Source organism: Colias eurytheme, chromosome 1, assembly GCF_061535395.1.
Source record: "Colias eurytheme isolate Ceu_HAF_F1 chromosome 1, ilColEury1 Martin Lab GWU primary, whole genome shotgun sequence".
In the NCBI taxonomy this organism is placed as follows: domain Eukaryota; kingdom Metazoa; phylum Arthropoda; class Insecta; order Lepidoptera; family Pieridae; genus Colias; species Colias eurytheme.
In genome coordinates, this window is record NC_142980.1 from 5,454,742 (window position 1) to 5,479,423 (window position 24,682).

At 32.9% G+C, this 24,682-nt stretch overlaps 1 protein-coding gene across 5 annotated transcripts; it reads left to right on the forward strand.

The window, feature by feature from the left end:
* Positions 1-774: 774 nt before the first annotated feature.
* On the forward strand, positions 775-21,061 carry LOC149910994 (DENN domain-containing protein 1A). Of its 5 annotated transcripts, XR_016456716.1 has the most exons (15): positions 775-1,020; positions 1,615-1,770; positions 2,075-2,212; positions 2,900-3,083; positions 3,406-3,663; positions 4,063-4,164; positions 4,978-5,090; positions 5,246-5,354; positions 5,827-6,015; positions 7,055-7,087; positions 9,134-9,240; positions 10,041-10,221; positions 10,910-11,260; positions 18,599-18,705; positions 18,902-19,018. XR_016456716.1 is itself a non-coding variant. In XM_090101713.1 (14 exons), the coding sequence occupies exons 1-14, from the start codon at positions 1,004-1,006 to the stop codon at positions 19,148-19,150; spliced, it is 2,187 nt and encodes a 728-aa protein (XP_089957839.1). In that variant the 5' UTR covers positions 775-1,003; the 3' UTR covers positions 19,151-21,061. The 5 variants fall into 5 exon arrangements, 3 of the variants coding, with proteins under 3 accessions (XP_089957839.1, XP_089957862.1, XP_089957847.1); XR_016456715.1 differs by lacking the exons at positions 18,599-18,705; positions 18,902-19,018 and adding an exon at positions 15,682-16,185 and having other exon boundaries at positions 10,910-12,249; XM_090101713.1 differs by lacking the exon at positions 18,599-18,705 and having other exon boundaries at positions 18,902-21,061.
* Positions 21,062-24,682: the final 3,621 nt, after the last annotated feature.

Consider the following 24,682-nt stretch of genomic DNA (forward strand, 5'->3'; position numbering starts at 1 on the left):
GGTAGGCATACATACTCGTACAATCCTACCTAGGTACCTAAAAGAAAAAACATGCTGTGTACTTAATTTATACCTAAAAAAAATTACCTTGCTACCTATTTGAGAAGTCTGTTAAAAATGTGTCAGCCCTAGCACCTCAAAACGATTGGGCAATGTTGGGATAGGTCACACTACGTTTATTAACCTAACATTGCCCAGCGACAAAACTTCTATAATACTACGTATTTTTGCTTGGAAATAACAAATAACCTCCTTTTTTATATTCTAGTTTAATAAATAATAAGATATATCCACGTATTCTAATTGATTCCCAGTGATCAGAGACAAGTTTTTTTAGAAAAATTTGGCACCACCAAAACACCTCCTTCTTTGTCGACATGTAGCAGCAGACTGATTGACGTTATACATGTGCTATCTAATCAGTGTTACGAGAAAAGACTTTAATTTTCTACCACAAAACAAAACAAGTCTTAAATGTCATGCTACTCCACATAAACACTCGGGAAAGTTAAAATTTCTATTTGGGCAAAGATAGGCTGGAAAGGCAATGTTGGAGGATATGACGGTACCCAATATTTTACTTTTTAATACTCAAGTTTTTAATCTCGATATAAGCCCGTACTGATGTATTAAAATAAACTTGTTTGAAGTCATGGCCGATTAAGGGTTAAGAAAAATTTTATGTTATCTGTGATCACATTACAGTTTTATCTGTTAAGTTTTTTTTTTGACAACGATGTACAAGTTTTGTATAATCTGTGGTAATGTGGTAACATCAAAAAGTCAAACTCAAAAGAGAAGTGAAATAGCAGCAAAAAAGGTTGAGTCAATAACATCGTCTTTCATAATACTTCAGAATCTAAATCTAATAGAAATGTCCAATGCGGTGCAAAAGTGATTTTCAATGGCTTGTGATGTCTCATAAGAAACTCTTAACTGAAAAAGTTTCTCTCACTTGTAGCAATAAGATGTAAACGAAACATAAGAAGGTCCACGTCCAGACATGGGTTCCAGAATACGGTAACGAGAAAATATTTTCTAATTGCTTATCTCGTTGAATCATACACTAACTTTCATTTTTGTGATCGATTCGAACGTCATTTTTACCTTGCCAAATCACTTAACCTCATTTTTTTCTTTTGTCTCGACGAACAAGTTGGATTTATTTTTATTTTGCACTACTAATCGTCCGTTCCTACATATGCATGAATTTGCCATCCACAATATTACCGCTTCCTGTGCTGGGATGATTCTATGTATGCAATTTACTCATAAATGTCAATAGGAGATGATTGGGTGTAGTTGAATAGTAATTGATATCTCCCCTCTGTTAGCGCACAACACGAGCGACCGCGCAGTATTTTTATATGTTTATCAACAGTTTGATAAGCATAGGAGTAGGCGTACAATTGAACAGATCACTTTTTACTTTAATTTATAATTTAATAATTGGTCAGTTAGGTAGTGACAATTTGAAGTGTTAAAATGAATGAGTATGAAGTTTTGTGTTGTTATATTTCTATATAATTCTTCATTTTTTTTTATTGAAACACATTTTATTTTATAATAATGCTCAAATGCGTATAAAAACTTAAAGGTCTCCTCACATTTCAGAGACACAGTGCGATACTTATTTGAACTATTCTGTGAAGTCTCGCCTGGAGATCAAACAAAGGAACCTTATATTGTAAAAAAATATCCAGATTCATATAGAAATGAAGAAGAGTTGAAGAATATTCCTAAATTCACATTCCCTTGTCAGTTTGATAAGTAAGTGGTTTAGCTGTTTTAAACTGTTTAATGTGCTTTCCAAAATTCAAAGTATGCATTATACTCTCATGTTCTTTAGATTCTTTCCAATTTTAAGTGTTTAATAATAAAAAGAGAACAATATTACACTTTTAGTGTAAAGCATTAGTTATAATTATTTTAAAACATGGTTTATCTATTTCTAATTGATAACAGGACAACTTATATATAGTCATCCTCTACAACATATTTTGTACATGTTATAATATTTTAAATTATTTATGTGAACAAAATTAATGAAATAATAATTATCTCATTTTTGCAGCACTTATATACAAAAATATTCTTTTGTATTGACATCAGTGGATTCAAAATATACATTTTGCTTTTGTCGATATGATCCAAAGGCGAACACCACATTTCTTATATTATCACATTTACCATGGCATGATATATTTTACAAGTGAGTATAAATTGTTTTATTAACATATAAGTTATAATTATTTGTGTTTGTCGCAATGCAATTGCCGTTACTATTGATTGCTATAAAGCAGTATTTTTTATTTGGTAATTTCCTCTTAGTATAAGATTTACTTAATCCATCAATCCCCGGAATCACAGACACAATAGATAATCTATTGTGTCGCGCCCCGATCGGGGCGCTCGGTGGTCAATGGGTTAATCATTGTCAATTTCTATTATTTACTCCAATGAATATTTGATAGCAAGAATTGACTAGTACATTTAGGAAAATCTTTGTTAAAGGTGGTGATGTTCTCATTGCACATTTTAATTATAATTAAACTTTATGTTTTATACAATAGTAATGGCAGGGTTAAAAATATTAAAATTTGTTTAAAGATTTATACTAGAATTTTACTGTAGAAATTAAATGATCTTTTCACAGAACTTTAGTTGATTAAAAATTTATTTAATGATAATAATAATACTTTGTTTCTGTTATTGTATATGTAATTACATATTTCAGCAATGCATATATACAAACACTCAATCTTACAGTGCCATCATGCAATTTCGGCGAATATTTTTTAATGTTACGCGACGTATATTTACTTTGCACTGCATATGTATGTAATTTCAATCAGGGCTTCATGTCCAACTATGGTTACAATGACAAATGGTTTTTCAGTTTATTAAACTGCATAGCTAACCTAGCGAATAGTCCTGAGAGAGGGGAGCTGATATCGTTTCTAGAAGCATGTAGGATACGGCCACCGATGCCTGGGCATACTCTCAAAGTCACATACAATGCTGGTCATAATGTGTTCTCCTGTCAATGCCCAGATAACAAGCTGCCGAGTATTCCGGAAAATGTAAGTAATCTTGTTGCGTTTTGGAGTGACTTAAATGTAGGTAGGGAGTATTGAGTTAATTTGTGTTATTTAATACAAACTGTGAATGACAAATATTTTTGTGTTAGATCCACCAAAACTTTATCTTCACACTTAAATAAATAAAATTAATTAATTTGTAAATGCTAAGAAAGTACTGTGTTGTGTTGTGTTCCAGTAAAAAAAATAAACTTACTGAAAACTGCCTTGTTCATTTCTACAAAACAAATGCAATAGAAACAAAAGATGTTGTTTTATAAAGTATGAAGGCATGTGAAGTTTTATTGATTCATATAATTTCCAGTACAATCTCACGGAATACTTCAGCGCAATGGATGGTAAATGCATGGTGGGGCTATGGGCTGCACTACTACACGAGCGAAGGATAGCCATAGTCGCGTCCAAACCATCTCGTCTCTCAGCTTGCGTTCAAGCCGCCAATGCAACACTATTCCCGATGTCATGGCAACACATATTCATTCCAATATTACCCAAACACTTGGTCGACTATCTATTAGCACCCATGCCATTTCTTATTGGAGTTCCTGGGAACGTAATGAAGGTAAATTGTTGTTATATAACATGTGATGCAGTAGAGTAATGGATGCTCGAGATAAATCGATTTGTCCTTGTGTGCAGGTGTGTGATTTATTGTGAATTGAGATGCGTTTATTGGTGTTAAATTATTTATACATATAACAGTTTGTAAAGTTGACAGGGATCATATTACTCTTATTTTCCAATTGATTTGTAGGCTCATTGGTGTATCATTGACAATCTAGTGCTGTTCTTTTATATGTTTCAAAATGTCGTGAACTTTATTAAAACTTTAACTTACGTTTGCTTATTTGTGCGTTGCTTGATATTTTTACAAATGTAATTAGTAATTACCATTACTAAAAAAATTTAAGCCTATGTAATATTTTCTTATAGCTTTTCTAATTACTTTCTTTTGTAACAGATGGTGCGAATGTCGGAGCTTGGCGACGTTGTGATTTTAGATGTAGATGCAAATGAATTAAGATCTCCTTTTAATGATTTGGAAAGTCTTCCGCCTGAACTGGTAAGTTGAAAGTAAAACAACTCTCATTATCGTCTCTTTTCATTGGTAAATGGTTTTTAGTAAATAATTGTGTTCAAATAAATTTGTAAACAGTACCAAATTATTCAAACTATGGACTTAAATAATAGTCGTAATGTATGAAATCGGACACTTTTACCAATTTTGATAATTCTTACTTCTTAGACAGATGAGTGAAACATATACCCCAAATCTAGTGTACTACTAAACCAGTTAATTATAGTTTGAAAATAATGTGGTTCGATGAAGTATGACGATGTTCGTCATACTTTTAATATTGGCCCTGAAGTCATTGTTAAAAAAAATGTAGACATGTCTTCTATTGGAATTTTTCCAAAGTATGTGTCACTCGTCTGTATCACGGTTATTATTTTAACAAGGACATTGTCGCATTCCCAGTTCCTATACAGATATTTATTAATAGATATGTATCTACAGGTATACAAACTCACAATGAGTGTGTTTTTTATTTGCAATAGTTTCCGGATAAATTTTTGTTAGGAAATTATAGTTAACATTGAATTATTTCGCGGGGATGATATTGATACAATAAAATATTTATTTAAAATGCATTTGCTAAAATGGTCCATAACTATTACAAAATTATATTTTTTTATTACAATTCCATTCATAAAAATATTTTCAAATTGGAATCTGTTATTATAATCCGTTTCGTGCATACTATGCTTATTTATTATTTGTCTTATTGGGAAAAAACGGATGTTCACAATACAATATGAACGAAATTGTAGTAGTTCGTCAAGAAAAAAAATATCAACATATTTTATATTTCAGGTTGCGAATCTAAGAAAAGCGTTAGGTGATAAACACGTGCTCGGTGATGTGGTGTCGAGGGCGTTCCTAAGAGCTTTAGTTTGTTTGATTGGAGGCTACAGGGATGCTATAAGGTATTGTAACATGCTTTTTTTAACTAGAGAAATAAATAAATATAGGTAATTTTCCTAATATTAAATAATATAAGTAACACAGTATATTTTAAAATTTTAAACACAGTATAATTTTTGTGATTAAACTAAATTAACAACATATTTTTTTTTTATAGAATTGAGCGAGGTGAACGAATAACATTCAATCCAGAGGCGTTCATTAAAACAAGGAAAAACATGCAGCCGTTCCTTAAAAAAATACTCCAATCACAAATATTTCAACAGGTAAATGTTTATTTATACTCTTTAAATGAAATATATACCGAGTCGGAAATAAAAAAAAAAATCACATATTACAATACATTTGTCTGAAGTATATTGTTAATTAAACAAATTTGTAGTACGTCCATTTGTAATAATCTATGGCGCAATCACGTAAACCAATGTTTTTGAAGTGAAACTTCTTTATCGGGGTTGGAAAAAAATGTAGTGTAACTTTTTTCCGTTACGCGCCATCTTGTTTTATCCCTACCACGCGTGATTGACGTGTTTCTGTAAAGTTGCATATAATAGTAAATTATTTTTTGAAAAATAAAGTTATAAAGAAGCTTCACTTCTTACGTGTGTACACTAGTACACGCACACATTTTTTTTCCTTTACTTTAAAGTATATAGTCACGAACTGGCCAAAATCACACTAACATATTTTTTAACACGCAGTCATTTTGGTGTTAAATTATTTTCATTATAATTTTAGTTCATAGACGAGAGGCTGGACCTCTTGAACTCCGGGCGGGGATTCAGTGATGAGTTCGAAGTAGAATGCAACAATTTCGCCGACAAATTAAACACCGGCAGCGGGCAAAGGTTAAAAAAACAATATCGCGATTGGGCCAAAAACGTCAAAAAGGAAGGAGGCGCTTTCTTCAAGACCGTCAAAGATAAAGTATGCTTTTTTTTTCTTTTATGCCTAGTTCTTTTTTTATATTTATTTTATGCCTATAAGCAATAGTGATTATGATAGCTTTATGTGTGTGGGTGCCTTGTATAATGTATATGTAAAGTGATTATCGCTTATGTGTGGGTGCATTTTGTATGTACTGCGATTCTTTCTGTGTTTCGAAATTAGTTTCCGTGTTTTAAAGACTTTTTTTTAGCAAAGTTTGTTTTTTTTTTTATTAAGACGTTTTAATGTCAATTCATGTGTTTGGAAAATATCTGTACATGTAAAACAGAATCCAATATAGCGTGTAATGAGTGTTTCTATCCATCCAGTGATTTATTGCTTATGAATATTCAATTTTTAGTACAAAATTTAATTACTTTGAATATTATATTAAAGTCAATAAGAGCAGGCTGAAGTGTGCAGTAAAATACAGATATGAAAAAATCAATCAATTTCAGATATGCTATATTACAATCTTCGTCTATCTGTCTCGCTTTACACTCATAAACACACAAAAACTGCTACTGCGTGGGTAATGCAATATTCTCAACGAATGATATATTGTTTAATCTTATTATTGAAAAACAAAGACATAAAACATGGTTAAATATTTCATTTTGTTTTTCCCTTACACAATATGAAATATCAGATAAATATTATATTGCTACTCGATATTGGTGTTCTATGCAAATTAAAGTATGCTTAATGGATCTCTATTGCTTGTGTACTTAAAAATCTTTTCGTGATGCTTCGAGGATTTGGTTTAAATTTATATAACAACTTTTATAAAATAATACACCTTTTTCGTACATACTTTATTTAGTACTAAAATATTAAGCAAGGCTTTCATATTCACTCTTACACGACACTACAATAATTGCTTTACCACTTTTTATAAATCGACACGCCTCATTACAATTTCAACCCTAAGTTCTTGCATATAAGGTAGGATATCCACAAGCAATAAATGTTACATGTCGCATGCGTGCTTTAACTACAAGGGACTGTCGTATTGCTTACAAACTGTGAATATTTCCAGGCGAATCCCGCAGTACAATCGGCTGTGAAAACGGTGAGTCAGTCAGTGACTGTCAATGTAAACTGTCTAGTGTTCACGGCTTAGTGGAAAGTACTGTGTATTGTGTATGGTTGATGTCAAAAATATATTATTTATGTCACGGTTTTGGTCATTTATTATGTTATGATATTTATTATTTATGTAAATTGTGATTGAGTGATGTTTTGAGGGAACCAAACTTTGCATTTGTTGTTTTCTTGACTGTGGCTAAACTGTGGCTGTGTCGTTTGAAGTCAAATAAAAAAATTACGGTTAAAGAATGCATTCTACTCTTGATAAAGCTAACAGTAGTAAACGTAGATTATTTGTTGTAGACCGACATCAAATAGAATTGACCATTTACATAAACTTGTATAAAATAAGTTACATATTAAGAATTTGAATCTTTATGTTTTAGGGCCAAGTGAACTGCATCAATAATATAATCAGATTATAGACGCTTTTCATATATAAAAAAAAAACACTAAAGTTTGGTAAACTCAAACCCTCTATGATAAAATAATGCTATTTGATATATTTTTGATTGATTACACATTGTATTATATTTAGATAGTCTATATTATATGTTTATTAGTGTTGTGGGTATATGTAATATTTGTTTATTGTTATTACTTATACGATCTATGTGTGTAATATTTTTGTTATTGTTTTATAGTCTTCATTTGGTGTTATATATTTTATTTAAATATAGCTTCCTTGTACATTTATTTAGCTACAAATATTATTTAGATGGTTTCTATGTTTTAGTTGATTTTCTAACTATGTAGTTAGTTGTTAACGAATAATGTACATTCCACAAAGTAGTGAATAAAAAGCACAGGGTTAAAGTATTTATTGCATGTTTTGCATCCCGTTTGTCACTTGATTGGACAAAATCCTGATTACCCCAATTCTTAAACAATACGTTTATATGGTTTTAAATGGAAAATTGTACACATTGATTGTTAATACAGTAGTTAAGGCACTTCACGTTACGGTATATAGGTAAAGAACCAGAATCAAATTAATATAAGATACTAGCGGTCCGCCCCGGCTTCGCCCGTGATACATATGAAAAATAGATGTTGGCCGATTCTCAGACTTACCCGATATGCACAGAAAATTTCATGAGAATCGGTCCACCCGTTTCGGAGGAGTATGCAGACTAACATTGTGACACGAGAATTTTATGTATAAGATATATTTTTTATAAATTAGTAAAAGTATTTTACAAATTCAACATTTTTATAAGGACATCTTATGTCGCGATTGAACTCTCCTTTCGTGGCGCATTTTTAGAACGTACGCTGTAAAAGTAAATTAATTATCATTACACAAAGGCATATTTCAAGGTATATTTAGTAAAGTTATTGTTTTTTATCAATTTTATATTGCTTTTTGCGTTTTTTAAATAATTATAGCTGTAGCTGCTATTCTATGTAAATATAATAGCAGAATAAATAAATTTCGAATTAGGAATATATTTCGTATCGTTTAAGAATTGGGATGAAAGCACGATATTATCTATAATATTATGTTCGTTTGCTAAAGATATTTTTTATAATAATTTTATTGATTTGAGCAGCTATTCTAGATGACATAATATTCTATTGCAGATGCAATATGGTAAACGTTCAAAATCAATTACACTGAAATTTTACGATACAATTTTAGGAATGGTTATAAATTAAAAAAAAAATACATATGTTTTTAACATGGGTCGGTTTTACCACTTCTGAATATATTGTACTGTTAGCTTGTGTGTGAGTTAAAATGGCACCTAATATAAAAATATGTCTGTAACATGTACTGTCTCTATTAAAGGTTTACAGGAACAATCTATCAAAAACTATAGCGATTTACAAATGATACATTCACATTTTAAATACACAATGGATGTGATATTATATTGTTATAGTATCTTATAAATTTTACTTACACGAAAAATGCTTAGTCAGGGTCAAAACTCAAAATGCTGATTAATTTTAAAAACAATATTTATATATGCAAGAAGCTATCAATATTCTATATCGATTATGTAATAATACATCTGTTCCAAAGGTCCGACAAGGCGGCAAGAATGTGAAATCGGCTGTGAGAGGATTAAAAAATAAAATGCCTAAAACGGGATCTAGACCATCCTCTATAAATACAACAGACGATAGCAGGTATGTATTTATAGCTGTTTTTATATATAGGTATTAAAGTCTTTAAACTGAAACGTAGGAATGTCCAAACCCATATTATACTAGCTTTCCACACGCCGCTTTGCCCGCGTATTCAAAGGAAATTCCCATGGTAATAAGATGTGTCATGGTGGTTATCACCATAAACTCTACAGACAAAAGTCATACTATAAAATCAGCCTGTTGTAACATAAAGGACCGAAGGATAACCGATTTTATATCTTTTGTTCAACTTTTATCTACTAAACTAAAGTATTGATCAATTTGTTTCATATAATATTGACGCAGGCTTTGCGTCCTGTAGGTATAGGTACCAAAATTCCTTGCAATGTTTTGAACTTGTGCCTCCACTCAATGTATTTATTCATCTATTCACTCCTACAATTGCGTGCAGTTTAGTACTTGTATTTTACCTTCACTTTATTTATGTATTTATTCATCTATTCACTCCTTTTGTTGCGTATAACGTTCAAAACTTGCACCTCTACCAGGTGAAAGGTAAGACGTTTGACGAATTTAGACAGGAGCTTATACTCATGAAACTGAATAAATTTTGTTTTACAACTTTGCTGAATTCGTAGAAAAAAATTTGGACTTTGTATGGAAATCGGTCAGCTGATTAGCGAAGTTTCCTTACAAAGTCCAATTTATTTTTACGAATTCAGCAAAGTTGTAGAACAAAAGTTGTTCAGTTTCATGAGTAGAAGCTCCTGTCTAAATTCGTCAAATGTCTTACCTTTCACCCTGTATATACATATCTATTAATTAATTCCTTCATCCAGGTTCTCTTGCGGCTCCGCTACCCCGGTATCCTCCGACTCGGACGCGTCCCCGTGCCGCGAGCCTCCCACCGAGCCGGCCCTCCCGCTAGACTTGCTCACGGAAATGGAGTTCCTCTTCACAAAGAGGAGGGACAGCTTCCCGGGCACCCCCAGAGATACCGCCAGCCTGCCTGATAAAGCCGTGAGTCTGATCGCCTGTTTGGTGTACAGAGTGCGGTGAATTAAGATAGAGTAGAGTAGAGTGAACAGGTACCTTCTAGGGAAGCGCGTTCCATCTTAGACCACATCTCAGCTTAACATCAGGCGAGACTGTGGTCAAGCGCTTCCCTATTACCAATAAAAAAAAGGTATAAGTTGGCAATTACCCCTTGTGGATTTCATTAATACATAGATATACTCCTGCTTCTAGTATTCTTGATTCACCGTCCGACTTGTACACCGTGCAGATTCTGTGATGGGACATTTTAGATTTTTTTTATTATTTCGTAGTGTTTCTAAATGTTTCAATTAATAGTTTAGATGCTCGTTTCATACGCTTTAACTCATAGCTTTTGATACGCAGCCGGTTAGTTCTAGTGTAGAGTTGGACACACTCTGGGTACTGACTATCCTGTACATATACTGTATACAACTCTCTAGGCTCTCTAATTAACATTTCGCACTCAGCACGTGTCAAAAGTTATGACGGATCTTGGATGATATCGATGTGTATTTAGCGCTTTCGACATTCGTCAGTGTATGTGAACGCATTCGTCGGCCGCGTATGCTTTACGTGTACGAGCTTCGCACTGGTCGGTTCGGACCGCGCATGCGCAGGACGGCGCTCGCTCGGGCGCCGCGGCACATTATCGTAACGTTTTTATTTGCAGAAGACCCTGTCACCACAACCCCCACCCCGGTTACTGGCCCGTCCCCACCCCCCCGCCCGCTACCCGATCGTGTCCACGGAGCGGCTAGTCGATATCTCGGACGCGCCCGCGCCCCCGCCCCGCGCTCTGCCCGCGCCCTCTACGCACTTCGTCAGTAACATCACAAAGAACGCGCCCAAAGCGAGCGACTTCCACACGAGCACCATTCGCTTCTCGGAGGGCGGGGACAAAGCGAAATTGAAATTGACGCTGTCGAACCAAAGGCGGCAGGCGAACGCGTGCAACGGCGCGGTGAAGCTGCCGGCCCCCGCGCCCCCCGCCCGCCCCCCGCACAAGCCCCGGACGCAAGAGGTAATTCTGATATGCGCATTTGTTATCCTATCCGTCCTCCTGGTGTACGTCAGAGATGTTGCATATGCACACTGATGCGAGTGGCCGGAACGCACTAACACTAATGTATCTATTTATGCGACTGTTGTTAACGAGTGACCGACATACATGTAACATTGCATCGCTGTCCGTTCATTCCTGGTGAACCCTCCCTTCCCGTACACGCGAGTTGAAACGAAAAACTCGCGTCCCGAGCAATTAGGCAGGGGTTCAGGGAAGGATCTCGTCGCTGCTGACTAATGGTTATATAATTAATATTTATCGAGCCGTTCCATTAACGGAGTGTCGGCGCGGTGTTCTCCCTATAATCGCTTTTTATACCGCTTTTTTGTTTCGCTTATGCATTACGTTATATTAATTGTTATAGGAATGTTGCTCAGTTACGGTGTATACGAAACGTTTTCTCTGTGATCTTATGTGATTTTGTAGAGTATGGATTGGTGAGGTTTGCTCCAAGGAATGACTTTTGAATAGATATATCTTTACACTTTATCCGCATGAGGCATGTCTTAGTTTACACCCTTAGCATCAATAACTTACAACGATACTTAATTTTTTTATGGTCTAATAGTTTAATTTTATTTAGGAAAATTTATATTATAAATACATATTTTAATGGCTATTATTGTGATATATAAAGTGTTACGATTTGCACTTAAAAATATGAAATTTTGAGAGAAACTTTTTATTTGACTGAAAAATTGAATTATGGTCATTGAAAAGACGATTTGTTATGATAAGTTTAAAGTTTCCAATGCATCACATTTAGTGACTTTGTACTTAGTACATAATTTTAATACCTAGTTAGAATTTAATCTAAAAATTGCATTTTTCTTCAATGAGTAATCTTAAATTATTTCTAAAATATCTTGTCATTACAAATGTTAATTATAATTTTATATTCCAATATGTGAACAAATATATTTATTCTTATAATAATATTATTATAGGTATATTAAGAAGAGCTGGAACGTCAACACATTTACACATTGCACATGTTAGGCCGGGAGATACTGACACAAAATTTCGGGTCATTTGTAACAGGATGGCGGTCTAGAGGGGTCTTAGTACGCAATGACAAAAAGAAAAATGATGGTCAGAACGCTGGTACCGGCGGACTAGTCGCGTGGGCGTTAGTCACACTCGTCGGATAAATAGCGAAAGTCCAACGATTTGTAACACAAAAATTTTAGAATTTACCGATAGCCCTTATAAAAGATGTAGGCGGTAGTGTCATGCCATACAGTTACGATGTGACTTACACCTTGGCCACGGACACCGGCGGCGCGACCGACGGCGCGACTGGCGGCGCGGCAATTCGCGCGGCGCGGTAAGCACGCCACGGGCAGTTGCGTTCGCCGCCGCGACCAGTGTAGACGAGGAGACGAGATGGCTTTATCAAAGTTAGCCCGACGTTGTTTGGAGAGTAGCAGCTTTTTTGCTCAAGATTTAATGTTTGGAAGATATAGTGGAGTACACGAATTAAATAGAAATCGTGTTACAGACGGAGAATTCCACCAAAAATATGAAAAATATAGGCATGATGAAAAATTATGTTGCGGGTGGCTAGACTTCCAAATAGCTGGTCTAGCTAGAATTTCTGCAATAAAAGCTTCCGTCTCCATTTTCGCGAAAAAAAAACAAACTATTTTAAATTAAGTTCGCTCCGGGAGTAGTCGCCGCGTCTGCCGCTCAGCTCCGTGGCCTGCGCCGTAATAACTCATACATTTGTTTCGATCGCTAGTCGTGCCGTGCGATTCGCTCGGGGAAATTCGCCGGTCGTCTCGCTGGTCGCCGCTGCGCGTGGCATGCCCAGTACATTTCCATACATTTGATTCATTCGCAAGACGCGCCGCCAGTCGCGCCGCGCGAATTTTCGCTATAGCGAATTGTCCGTGGCCAGCACGTTACAGTCCGCCATACCGACGTGAATGCGTTGATTTAAAAAAAACAATTCAACCATTTGTACCGGGCTCACTTTTGCACAGGTAACCATCGTCGTGCAGCCATTTACTAAAATCGCCATGCCATACTTTTCGGACGATTCCAAATGGTCGACATACCGCGGAAAATCTGCAAATTTTCGAATTTTTTTTTCTCGCCAAACGATTTGTACCACCCTACATTTTTTTTTCAACAACTCCTGAATGATTATAAATAGAAGTGTGATAATGCCATACCTGTGGGAGGTGGCGAATGTGTATAAGATTTTTTTCTTATTGTAAGATTTTATTCGTAGTTTGAACGATTTGTAGCAGTATGGCACTAATTTTTCCCTCTATTAAAAGTATGGCAAATATAATAATGGTCACGTTGCATCATATACTTTCCAAAAATGCCGTACTGGTACAAATCGCCAATTCTTTTCATTTTTTTTTACGTCTTGGCTTAAGTCTTACAATCATCCGCCCCATGTTTGCAATCTGCGATATTTTTTTCTAGGTAGAATTGTATACAAACAAACAGAATATAATGATCCCATACTGTAAAAAATTATTTTACGTATTGTACAGTCGTATTTTTGAAACGTGACGAATAAATTAATTTTCAAGTATGGCAGCACTTTTTCCCCCTACTAGAAGTATGGCAAATATAATAATGGTCACATTTTATCAAATACTCTCCAAAAATCCAAATGCAATACTGGTACAAATTGTTTGGCGAAAAAAAATTTTTATTGCAGATTTTCGGCGGTATGGTGGCCATTTGGAATCGTCCGAAAAGTATGGCATGGTGATTTTCGTAAATGTCTGCACGATGATGATTACCTGTGCAAAAGTTAGCCTGGTACAAATGTTTGAATTGTTTTTTTTTTAATCAACGCATCGCGTCGGTATGGGGGGCTGTAAGTTACACCGGAAAAGTATGGCATGACACTACCGCCTACATCTTTTTTATGGGCTATCGGTGAATTCTAAAATTTTTGTGTTACAAATTGTTTGACTTTCGCTATTTATCCGACGAGTTCGACTAACGCCCACGCGACTAGTCCGCCGGTACCAGCGTTCTGAGTTCTGACCATCATTTTTCTTTTAGTCATTGCGTAATAAGACCTCTGTAGAACCGCCATTCTGTTACAAATGACCCGAAATTTTGTGTCAGTATCTCCCGGCCTATGTATGTGTCATATTTTGCAATTGTTTATAAATACAGGGTGATGTAATTGGTGTAGTACGAATATCTAAAAATCTATGAAGAATTTTGTGATACAGTAAATGGAAGAATTATAGACTATTTTACAGTATTTAATAAAATCATTTAATTTTTTGTTCATTTTCATTAGAAATGTCAATTTTTCTCACCAAGGTGGAAATTTGGATGATAAGGATCTTGTTAGAAAAATATAAATTTTGACTAAAATCGGCATTTTTTTTTTCAAAAATCAAATTACTAATTAATAATCAGAGTTATCACATTATTAAAAAAAATAAGCCAAACTATACACAATTTTTACCTACTTGATGCAATCCTCAAAGATCATGGACATAGTGTATTGCGCCTTCCCCCATACCATCCAGAACTCAACCCAATAGAGTTACTATGGGGCATAATTAAAGGGAAAGTAGCATCACAAAATGTGAACTTTAACTTGAAAACTGTGGAAGAATTATTTAGAAAGGAAGCAAATGCTATTAGTCTGGATATGTTTAGTGACGTTTGGAGAAAGACGCGAGAACATGAGGAAAAATATATTCAATTAGAACCAAAAGTAGATAATAATTACACTGACTCATTTATAATAACATTAAGAAATTCCGACAACGAAACATCGAGTTCTTCGAGCGATGAAAGTTACAGTGAAGTAGAAGATTACGATTATGATTAAATAGATTCTTCTTCTTCTCTATAGATACTGCTTTCTGAATTGGTGGTAATTGTTAAAACTGTTAAACTGTTATGACGATTCAAAAGTGCTTCTAGAAGAAGTCTAATTGTATAAATGTTTGAGTTTGAGTTTAAAACCAATAGTGTGAAAATTATACAATAAACATGTAACACATATTTGTTAGCGCGTATTGGTAGGTATTACGTACTTACTACAAATATAATATTTCTTAGATATCTTTACTCGACCAAAGTCAGGAATTTAATTATTATTTGATAATTGAATGATTATTAATACTTTTATCCAATTGATTATTATTAGAATAAATAATTAACTTCATCAATTGATTTACTTTTAAATTATAATTTTATAGGTAAATTATGAGAGCTTTCATAAGTAATTATATTTGCATATATATATATCTACAACGCACCCATTTTACAATTCAAGTCTAAAATGAAACTAGAGTCGCATTTATTTTTGAACATACTGTAAGTGAAATTGCATAAGTGTGAGTACTGTGAACATGCCAGCTTTCCCTAATTTACCTATACAGTAACGAGAAATATACTTCAAGTATATGCGTTTGAAATAGTCAAAAATATCTTTGCAGTTCAAAAACCTTTTACTGCCAAGTAATTAACGTGTATATTAATGTTATTGCTGAACTGTGATAATGTATATTAATAATTTATCAAACATTTTCAGACTATTAAGTGATTTATCACATTTTATGGAATGAGTGTTTAATTATAATGAATATTGTATCAAACGATTATTATTAATAATCAAATGATTTATTCCAGTGTCTTAAAATCTGCGTCAAAGACACAAATATCCTGTAATACTATATTTAGAAATTTGTTCCTTCTTATATTACCTATGCGAAATATTTATTTTTTGTAAATTATTATTCCTAAAATTTAAAATAATTAAATCTTTAATAACTAGAGCATAATACCTAAATTGATATTATTTAATTTAAAGCCTGTTCGACAGTGCTCATTTATTAAGCATTACAATTATTATGATTATTTTGTTTTTACAATTATTATTTGTTTATTTTTAAAATAAAATTATTTTGTAATCAGTGCAAAATGTTGTTTTATTTCATAGTTTTATTTTGTTGTTGATTTAAGTTAACGGAAAATTTCTAGAGGTTTCCATGGAATGCTTGAGTAATATTATTTATTCTCGTTACTTATATGTAAAGTTTCAAAATTGTTAAAAAGTGAGTTTTTTCATTCATGATTTTTATTCATAGATATTTTTGACTACTTTGAACGCAAGATAGGCACCAATTGTTTTAACTTTTCAGGAGCTATGTAACGTTTATTTGCTATTTTTTTAAGATCACTTCCGTACTTCGTATTAAGAATATAAATTACCTACTATTCTATTTGAAGATAATAAATTCTACTTACGTAAAATTTTGCAATTCAGTTTGTACTATATCATACAATAAAGTATTATATTATTATAATAATAGGTATAGAATGGACGTTCTCTAGAACTTTCGAAATAAAATACGAAACAATTTGGTGTTATCGCGCAGATGTTACATTGTTATTATTATGGGCACTAAACGTAAGAGGTGATGGTGGAAATGCGTCGTTATTCTTCTTGTATCATATTACGAGAAATGTTATGACGGCATCATATCCCTTTAATGTGAACAGAGAATAAGCCTTTTGATTCGCAGTATTAAATCCACGTAGGTAATATTATGTTGAGCGCATGAAAAATGTAATATTTTCGTTTATCATTCATAATTGCCACCATGATTATATTTTGCGATATATTTTTGGTGCAATATGCTTCATTTATCTTTTCATTCAAGTAAATCTAAGTAGGCAAATATAAAAGCAACTTTGAAAGACATTCGTGACAAAATTTTAAGAAGATTGCGAAAAAATTGCACTAAATTACATTTTCGTTGAATACATTGCATGATACAGAAACATTGTAACGTCACTGTCCCAATGAATATAAGGACTTGGAATAGGTTCACTTTTAATTTTCTGTGCTTATACTGAGCACGGTGATGTCTGCATGCACGCACTAAATAACCAAAGGTTTAAGTCTCATTGGTTGGGTGAAGGTTGAATACTGTGACCCTTGTCTAAGATCATATTACATACTTACATGTTCTTTAAATCCTTGGAATAAAGCATGTATAATGTATATATGTGTACGCATTGTGTCTGTAAATACACATGATATGTTAACGTGAATTTCGAATGACTTTCTCTGCTAGATTACGCAACACTGATATGGAAATCAAAACTCAATTAAAACACGTTTTATGTCAAATATCAAATATGCGATATTGACCGGATCATGACCGAAACTATTAAATGTGTTTTTATCTCAGCAAAACAAAAAATAACCATCGTTTTATCATAAAGTTGATGTAATAAAAAGGGTGTTATAAAATTTATTTAATTATTGACGTATTCATCTGGAGATATTTTGTTTACTTGATAACGTAGAGTAGAAATACATTTTTATGTTAAAAATATCTTGGTAAATAGAAGACTGATTGAAACAAAACATTTTGTTGTTAAACATAAGTTATAATACGCGTATATTCTTATTTAAATAGTATAATCTTGAAATACCTATGTTTGATTTTCTGAACATTGTTACCTACGTGGGAAATTCTTGTTGAATAGAAAATATATATTTACTTAAATTTTACTTCTAATGTTAAAGTTTATAGTTACCAATGTACTCTTTTACGTATTCTATATTTTTTAATTGGTCCGAAGCCCTATTCCTAGTAAAGAGTTTGAAATGAAGATAAAGCGTCTTGAATATATATTTATAACCCAAATTTTTAGCATCCACATGCAACTCTGTATTGTGTTTCGCACTGCACAAATTAATAATTATACAATTAAATATTTTTATTAATTATTTTCAGGGTACCGCTATAAATTATATGTTTCGTGTTTGTCTACTCCCTATTCGTGCTTTCGTCAATATAATGCATGAATGATTTTAAATGTACTATTCAGATAAATAATAATAATAACTCGGGTCCACATATACTAAAAGAAGTATATATTATTTATTATTTCCCACTAATTGCTAAGAGAGTAACTCGTATGTAATCTAATTGCAGCAGCTTGCTAAGCTTTAAAATAACGCATGGAAAATCCAATAATACGAATAAAATTAAAATACATATAAAATAATACCTAATTATATTATATTAGCTTTAATAATATTATATTGTCTATTGTTTAACGTCCTATTTTTATAAATTGAAAGAAAAAGAAAAAAAACACTTTAAATTCACATTAAAAATTTAATCTTACACAGTTAGTGGTTTTTAATTACGCAAAAAATTATTCTAGAAGTAAAAACATACAAGATAGAGATAAAATTGAATTGTCAACTCATAGCCGAAACGTCCTATGTGAATGTAGCGCGTTGTGAAATCTCGCAATTGAACGTTTCTTTTTCAGACCCAAGTCAAACCGATTATATGGGAGATACGGAACGGCGAGAGTATATATTTCTAAGACGTCTATACAAATATATTAAAATATTCCAAATTTATTGCACGTTCTCGGTAAGTTATTGTTGCATTAGTATTGTGGGTGTCCGTAGTTTGGCGTTATAGTATAGTGCATGTGAGCGCCTGTTTGCTACAACCTATTCAGTACCTTCGTAAGTCTCCATAGAGTTGGATTTCCAGTCAGTGTTGCGAGTGGGTTGTATGGGTACGCCGGTATACCGCTTTGTGTTAACTCACGTGTTTTTTTCAGTCGTGTGGCTCTGACGTGGATCTCATAAAACTGGACGATTCGCCGACGGGCCTCGAAGATTTCGATCCGCTCAAGTATCGGGATAGAAAAGAGAAAATCGAAAATATCAAATCGTCCACCGATAGTGCGCTTTTGCACGAATACGGTTTAGATTTCAGCCAGTTCGGTTTGTCGAATTTCACGAGTACTTCGAGCGCTGATCAGGAGACGTCGTCCAGTGTGCCCAAAGGGTGGACTACGTTCAACTAATCCTTACGCTTTATGTTATATATAACATACAAATAACGCGCGGGAAAACGTACCTAATAGAATATTCGATCTGTGGTTCGATTGAAATCGAAAGTTTTTTTAAATTGATGTTCTCATTGCTTTTTTGGCTGCGTAATTTTTATTAATATATATCTATAGAAATGGATTTACATATAGAAGTAATGAGATGATAAATAATTATAACTGTATAGATCGAAGGGACGTCGCTTTTGTATTTTAATATATTTATAATTTTAATTATTTATTTAGTTATATTGTACATAATGTTACATATCAACGAGATTTGTAAATTAAATACGTTTATCTTTAATTAATATTACATCTGTATATTGGTAAATGAATTGTATTATACTTTATATAATTTATGTTATTGTGAAGGAAACATTTAAAGACACTCGACATCGAAAGTCACAACAACTTTTATAATAAAACATACATAGTTACCTCACCATCACACTGGATATTTCGAAAATAAACTATCCTCGTATCCTGTTAAGTTCAACAATACATAAACACATGTTATATATTATTATAAGATACCATGAAATTAAACTACGTTATTTACTAATACAAACACATCGAAAAATCATCGTCTTCTATTTTATACCCATTCAAGCTATGGAAACACTCTGAATTTATTACTGCATATACACAATTATTATAAAATACTCTGGATTCATCACATTTCAAACGTATTTCCAAATGAAATTAATGACGGCAAAGTTGATTTTTTTATTTATTTATCTTTTTGAACGCACACGGATTTCTACCGATATTAAAAAGGAATGCAGAAATTTTAAAGTATGAAAGAATATTCGACAAGTTCTGTACGTAGATTGATAAAGCTCTATCCCTCCCTTTTGTTAATTCAAAATACTTGAAAATGAAAAAGAAGGACATTATTTAAAGGATTTTTAAAAGGGTAAAATTCTATCACTTACAATGTCTCTCGTGCCAAATACAAAACGTTTGATAACATCTCTGCCGTTATAGATTTAAGAATTAATGCTCGTATGTTTGATTTTTACGCTTGAATAATAGATTGAAAGCTTGGGATCTTGGGATGGAAGAATACCCCCACGCATCGCGAATATTTTCATAATTGCTGTCTGTTCTTCCGTATTGTTATATTTTGTTGTTATTATTTTTTATTATCTGTTGTATCATCTTATCTCGAATGTAACTGGAGCTATGTTTTGTGCTGAGTTTTAATTTCTATTTGTTACGTTTTTGATATTCAACGTATGTTCTAATCTCTAATCACATTAATATTTAACTTATAAAAATTGATATAAATTGAATTGTTAGAATTTTAATCTAACATGAGATATATAAGATAATATTATTTACACATACATTTTTACGAAGTACCTTAAATTCAACGTAAAACATAGTTCGAACAATGTTTTAAATCGTGATGATTTTAAAATTATTCCATGTAAATTATTGAAGTACAATTAGATGTACGTAAAATAAGGGATTTGTCTATTTAATTTATACTATATGTATGATAATTGAAATGGGTGCGTAGTCATAGCATTAACGATATTTTTAATATAAACCTATGGCCATCCAGGAAATTTTCCCTGAGTTTTATTAAAATTTTTACATAAATCGCACACAATAATATCTACTCTTGACAATAGCTTGGTTAAGTAAACTGTAAAGTTTTGTATGAATATAAACCCCTAAGTAGATACCTAGTTCTACGTAGTTTTGGCACCCATTCCAATTATCTTAAATATAACGATCGCTATTTTTGTAAGGTGCTGTATGAAAATTTTATGATTTGAAATGAACTGATTATTTATTGAATGGACTTATAATGAGATAATATTGTAAAATTATATATGAAGTCGTGAATAAAGGTTGATAATTTACTTTTAGGCTCAAAAATATGTTTTACTCTATTGAATACAGTTTGTGTTTATTTCCCTCATACTACGTTTTCAGTAAGTATAAATTATTTTTTCTGAAGGTTATTGCAAATTATTTGTAGTCAGTTACAACTAAAATAGTAAATTGAGGTATCTAAAGCTTATAATATATTATACTTAGGTATTATTGCTCAGTACATATAGAGTAACTAGATTTCCGCCCGCGGCTTCGCCCGCGTTTTCAAAGGAAAACCCGCATAGTTCCCGTTCCTGTGGGATTTCCGGGATAAAACCTATCCTATGTGTTAATCCAAGTTACCCTCTATATGTGTGCTAAATTTCATTGTAATCGGTTCAGTAGTTTTTACGTGAAAGAGTAACAAACATCCATACAAACTTTCGCATTTATAATATTAGTAGGATAAATAAAACAAAATCTATACTAAAAAAGGTACCTAGTTACGATTAAATTAATTCACAGTTTAAATTAAAATGTGAATTGGTCACAACCGAGGTCTACTAGAGACTAGACTTATTACTAACTATTGGTTCCTCGAGCTTGAAGGTTTATTCTAAAAATGAAATTATAAAGAAAGCAACGACCGCCAATAATATAATAGTCTGTCTTTTATAAGTATCAAATTTTATTGCTATTTACGTAGTGTACCTATAGGTATATTAAGAAGAGCTGGAACGTCAACACATTTACACATTGCACATGTTAGGCCGGGAGATACTGACACAAAATTTCGGGTCATTTGTAACAGGATGGCGGTTTAGAGGGGTCTTAGTACGCAATGACAAAAATAAAAATGATGGTCAGAACGCTGGTACCGGCGGACTAGTCGCGTGGGCGTTAGTCACACTCGTCGGATAAATAGCGAAAGTCCAACGATTTGTAACACAAAAATTTTAGAATTTACCGATAGCCCTTAAAAAAGATGTAGGCGGTAGTGTCATGCCATACAGTTACGATGTGACTTACAGTCCGCCATTTTCTTTTAGTCATTGCGTAATAAGACCTCTGTAGAACCGCCATTCTGTTACAAATGACCCGAAATTTTGTGTCAGTATCTCCCGGCCTATGTATGTGTCATATTTTGCAATTGTTTATAAATACAGGGTGATGTAATTGGTGTAGTACGAATATCTAAAAATCTATGAAGAATTTTGTGATACAGTAAATGGAAGAATTATAGACTATTTTACAGTATTTAATAAAATCATTTAATTTTTTGTTCATTTTCATTAGAAATGTCAATTTTACTCACCAAGGTGGAAATTTGGATGATAAGGATCTTGTTAGAAAAATATAAATTTTGACTAAAATCGGCATTTTTTTTTTTCAAAAATAAAATTACTAATTAATAATCAGAGTTATCACATTATTAAAAAAAAATAAGCCAAACTATACACAATTTTTACCTACTTGATGCAATCCTCAAAGATCATGGACATAGTGTATTGCGCCTTCCACCATACCATCCAGAACTCAACCCAATAGAGTTACTATGGGGCATAATTAAAGGGAAAGTAGCATCACAAAATGTGAACTTTAACTTGAAAACTGTGGAAGAATTATTTAGAAAGGAAGCAAATGCTATTAGTCTGGATATGTTTAGTGACGTTTGGAGAAAGACGCGAGAACATGAGGAAAAATATATTCAATTAGAACCAAAAGTAGATAATTACACTGACTCATTTATAATAACATTAAGAAATTCCGACAACGAAACATCGAGTTCTTCGAGCGATGAAAGTTACAGTGAAGTAGAAGATTACGATTATGATTAAATAGATTCTTCTTCTTCTCTATAGATACTGCTTTCTGAATTGGTGGTAAATGTTAAAACTGTTAGAGCGTATACGCACTATATGCGGGTAGCCGCATTGCGGGTAGCCGTCCGGCTGACCGCAAGCACAATTATGTACGTAATATTCATTTCTATGCGCACTGTGCGGTCTGCGGTAGCCGCATCGCAGTGCGCATACCCGCATAGTGCGTATACGCTCTTAAACTGTTATGACGATTCAAAAGTGCTTCTAGAAGAAGTCTAATTGTATAAATGTTTGAGTTTGAGTTTAAAACCAATAGTGTGAAAATTATACAATAAACATGTAACACATATTTGTTAGCGCGTATTGGTAGGTATTACGTACTTACTACAAATATAATATTTCTTAGATATCTTTACTCGACCAAAGTCAGGAATTTAATTATTATTTGATAATTGAATGATTATTAATACTTTTATCCAATTGATTATTATTAGAATAAATAATTAACTTCATCAATTGATTTACTTTTAAATTATAATTTTACAGGTAAATTATGAGAGCTTTCATAAGTAATTATATTTGCATGTATATATCTACAATGCTCCCATTTTACAATTCAAGTCTAAAATGAAACTAGAGTCGCATTTATTTTTGAACATACTGTAAGTGAAATTGCATAAGTGTGAGTACTGTGAACATGCCAGCTTTCCCTAATTGACCGATACTCATAACCCATATATGTATTTATTATGCGGATTGCCTGAAAATTTACAATTTTTATAAATAGGTAAGTACATACACGATGTGCTAACACATTAGTCGTCGCCAAAATTTTACTTACCAACATTTTGTTCGAATAATAAATCCTTTAATGGATTCATTTGATAACAATATCTGATTATTAAGCTGATAAATATTCTATAGCAGATGGTACAAAGCTTTGATAAAAATACCGATTTTATCACAGCTATGATTAGAGCACGATTATGTATCATATATTACGCATTGTATTTTAGAAGTTTCAATTGTAACCAGGGAGTTTTATCGATGCTTCTAAGTTCTAAGCTAATGTAATAATTTATAAATTTTGTTTGAACGCACTAATCTCAGGAGCTACTGATTCGTTTTGAAAAAGCAGCTGGGTATTCAAGCTGCATTTCCTTACGAGATACGGAAATAAATAGTCCGTAAAAGTAGTTTAATTAATATAAGTAACTTTGTATTAGCTAAAGATTAAACGATTTCAATAGCTCGCCGAAGAAAGCTTGCCATCAACCAAAAGTGTCCAGTAACGCACTCAACTTGAACTAGGTGACCCGATTGTTGTCCAGGCATAGGTAAATGCTCATTGTTGCCTGTTGGCTAATAGTAATACCGAAATTTCGTGGGCTATATTCAATGCTATGCTATATGGTGTCGGTGTGGACTTTTCTACAGCTAGGAGTACCTAATGAATGTAGATGTAGAATAAGTAGAAAGAAGAGCTGACTGGAAAAAGAGTTTAGAACCGAAGAAATCACTGGTTATTTAGTATAATGTTTAATTATTCTAATGTTAGAACAAATCATACATTAATCCTTAACCGTTAATTGATACCGTTGAACCGTGATTTGATACGAACACATCACGAAGCGGTGACCCGCCAATCGCACGAAGAATTACGTGACCATCCTGTGAAAGGCTTCCGGATTAGTTGTACATTTTTAATACAAAACTCGTTACATAGGAATTTACATGTAGGTACGTAGTTTATGGCTTGATTGAAGTTGATTGTGTGTGACAAGTGTGCCTCGCCGATGGCCCGATGCCTTACAGTGTCGATCTGAATTAAAGTGAAAAGCTTGGAATTAATCCG

What these genes read in the sequence shown, in the direction of transcription:
- LOC149910994 (XM_090101713.1), top strand. An exon ending in TGGCATGATATATTTTACAA is followed by an intron (nt 2,213 to 2,899) that starts GTGAGTATAAAT and finishes ATGGTTTTTCAG; the next exon opens with TTTATTAAACTGCATAGCTA. An exon ending in GGCTACAGGGATGCTATAAG is followed by an intron (nt 5,091 to 5,245) that starts GTATTGTAACAT and finishes TTTTTTTTATAG; the next exon opens with AATTGAGCGAGGTGAACGAA.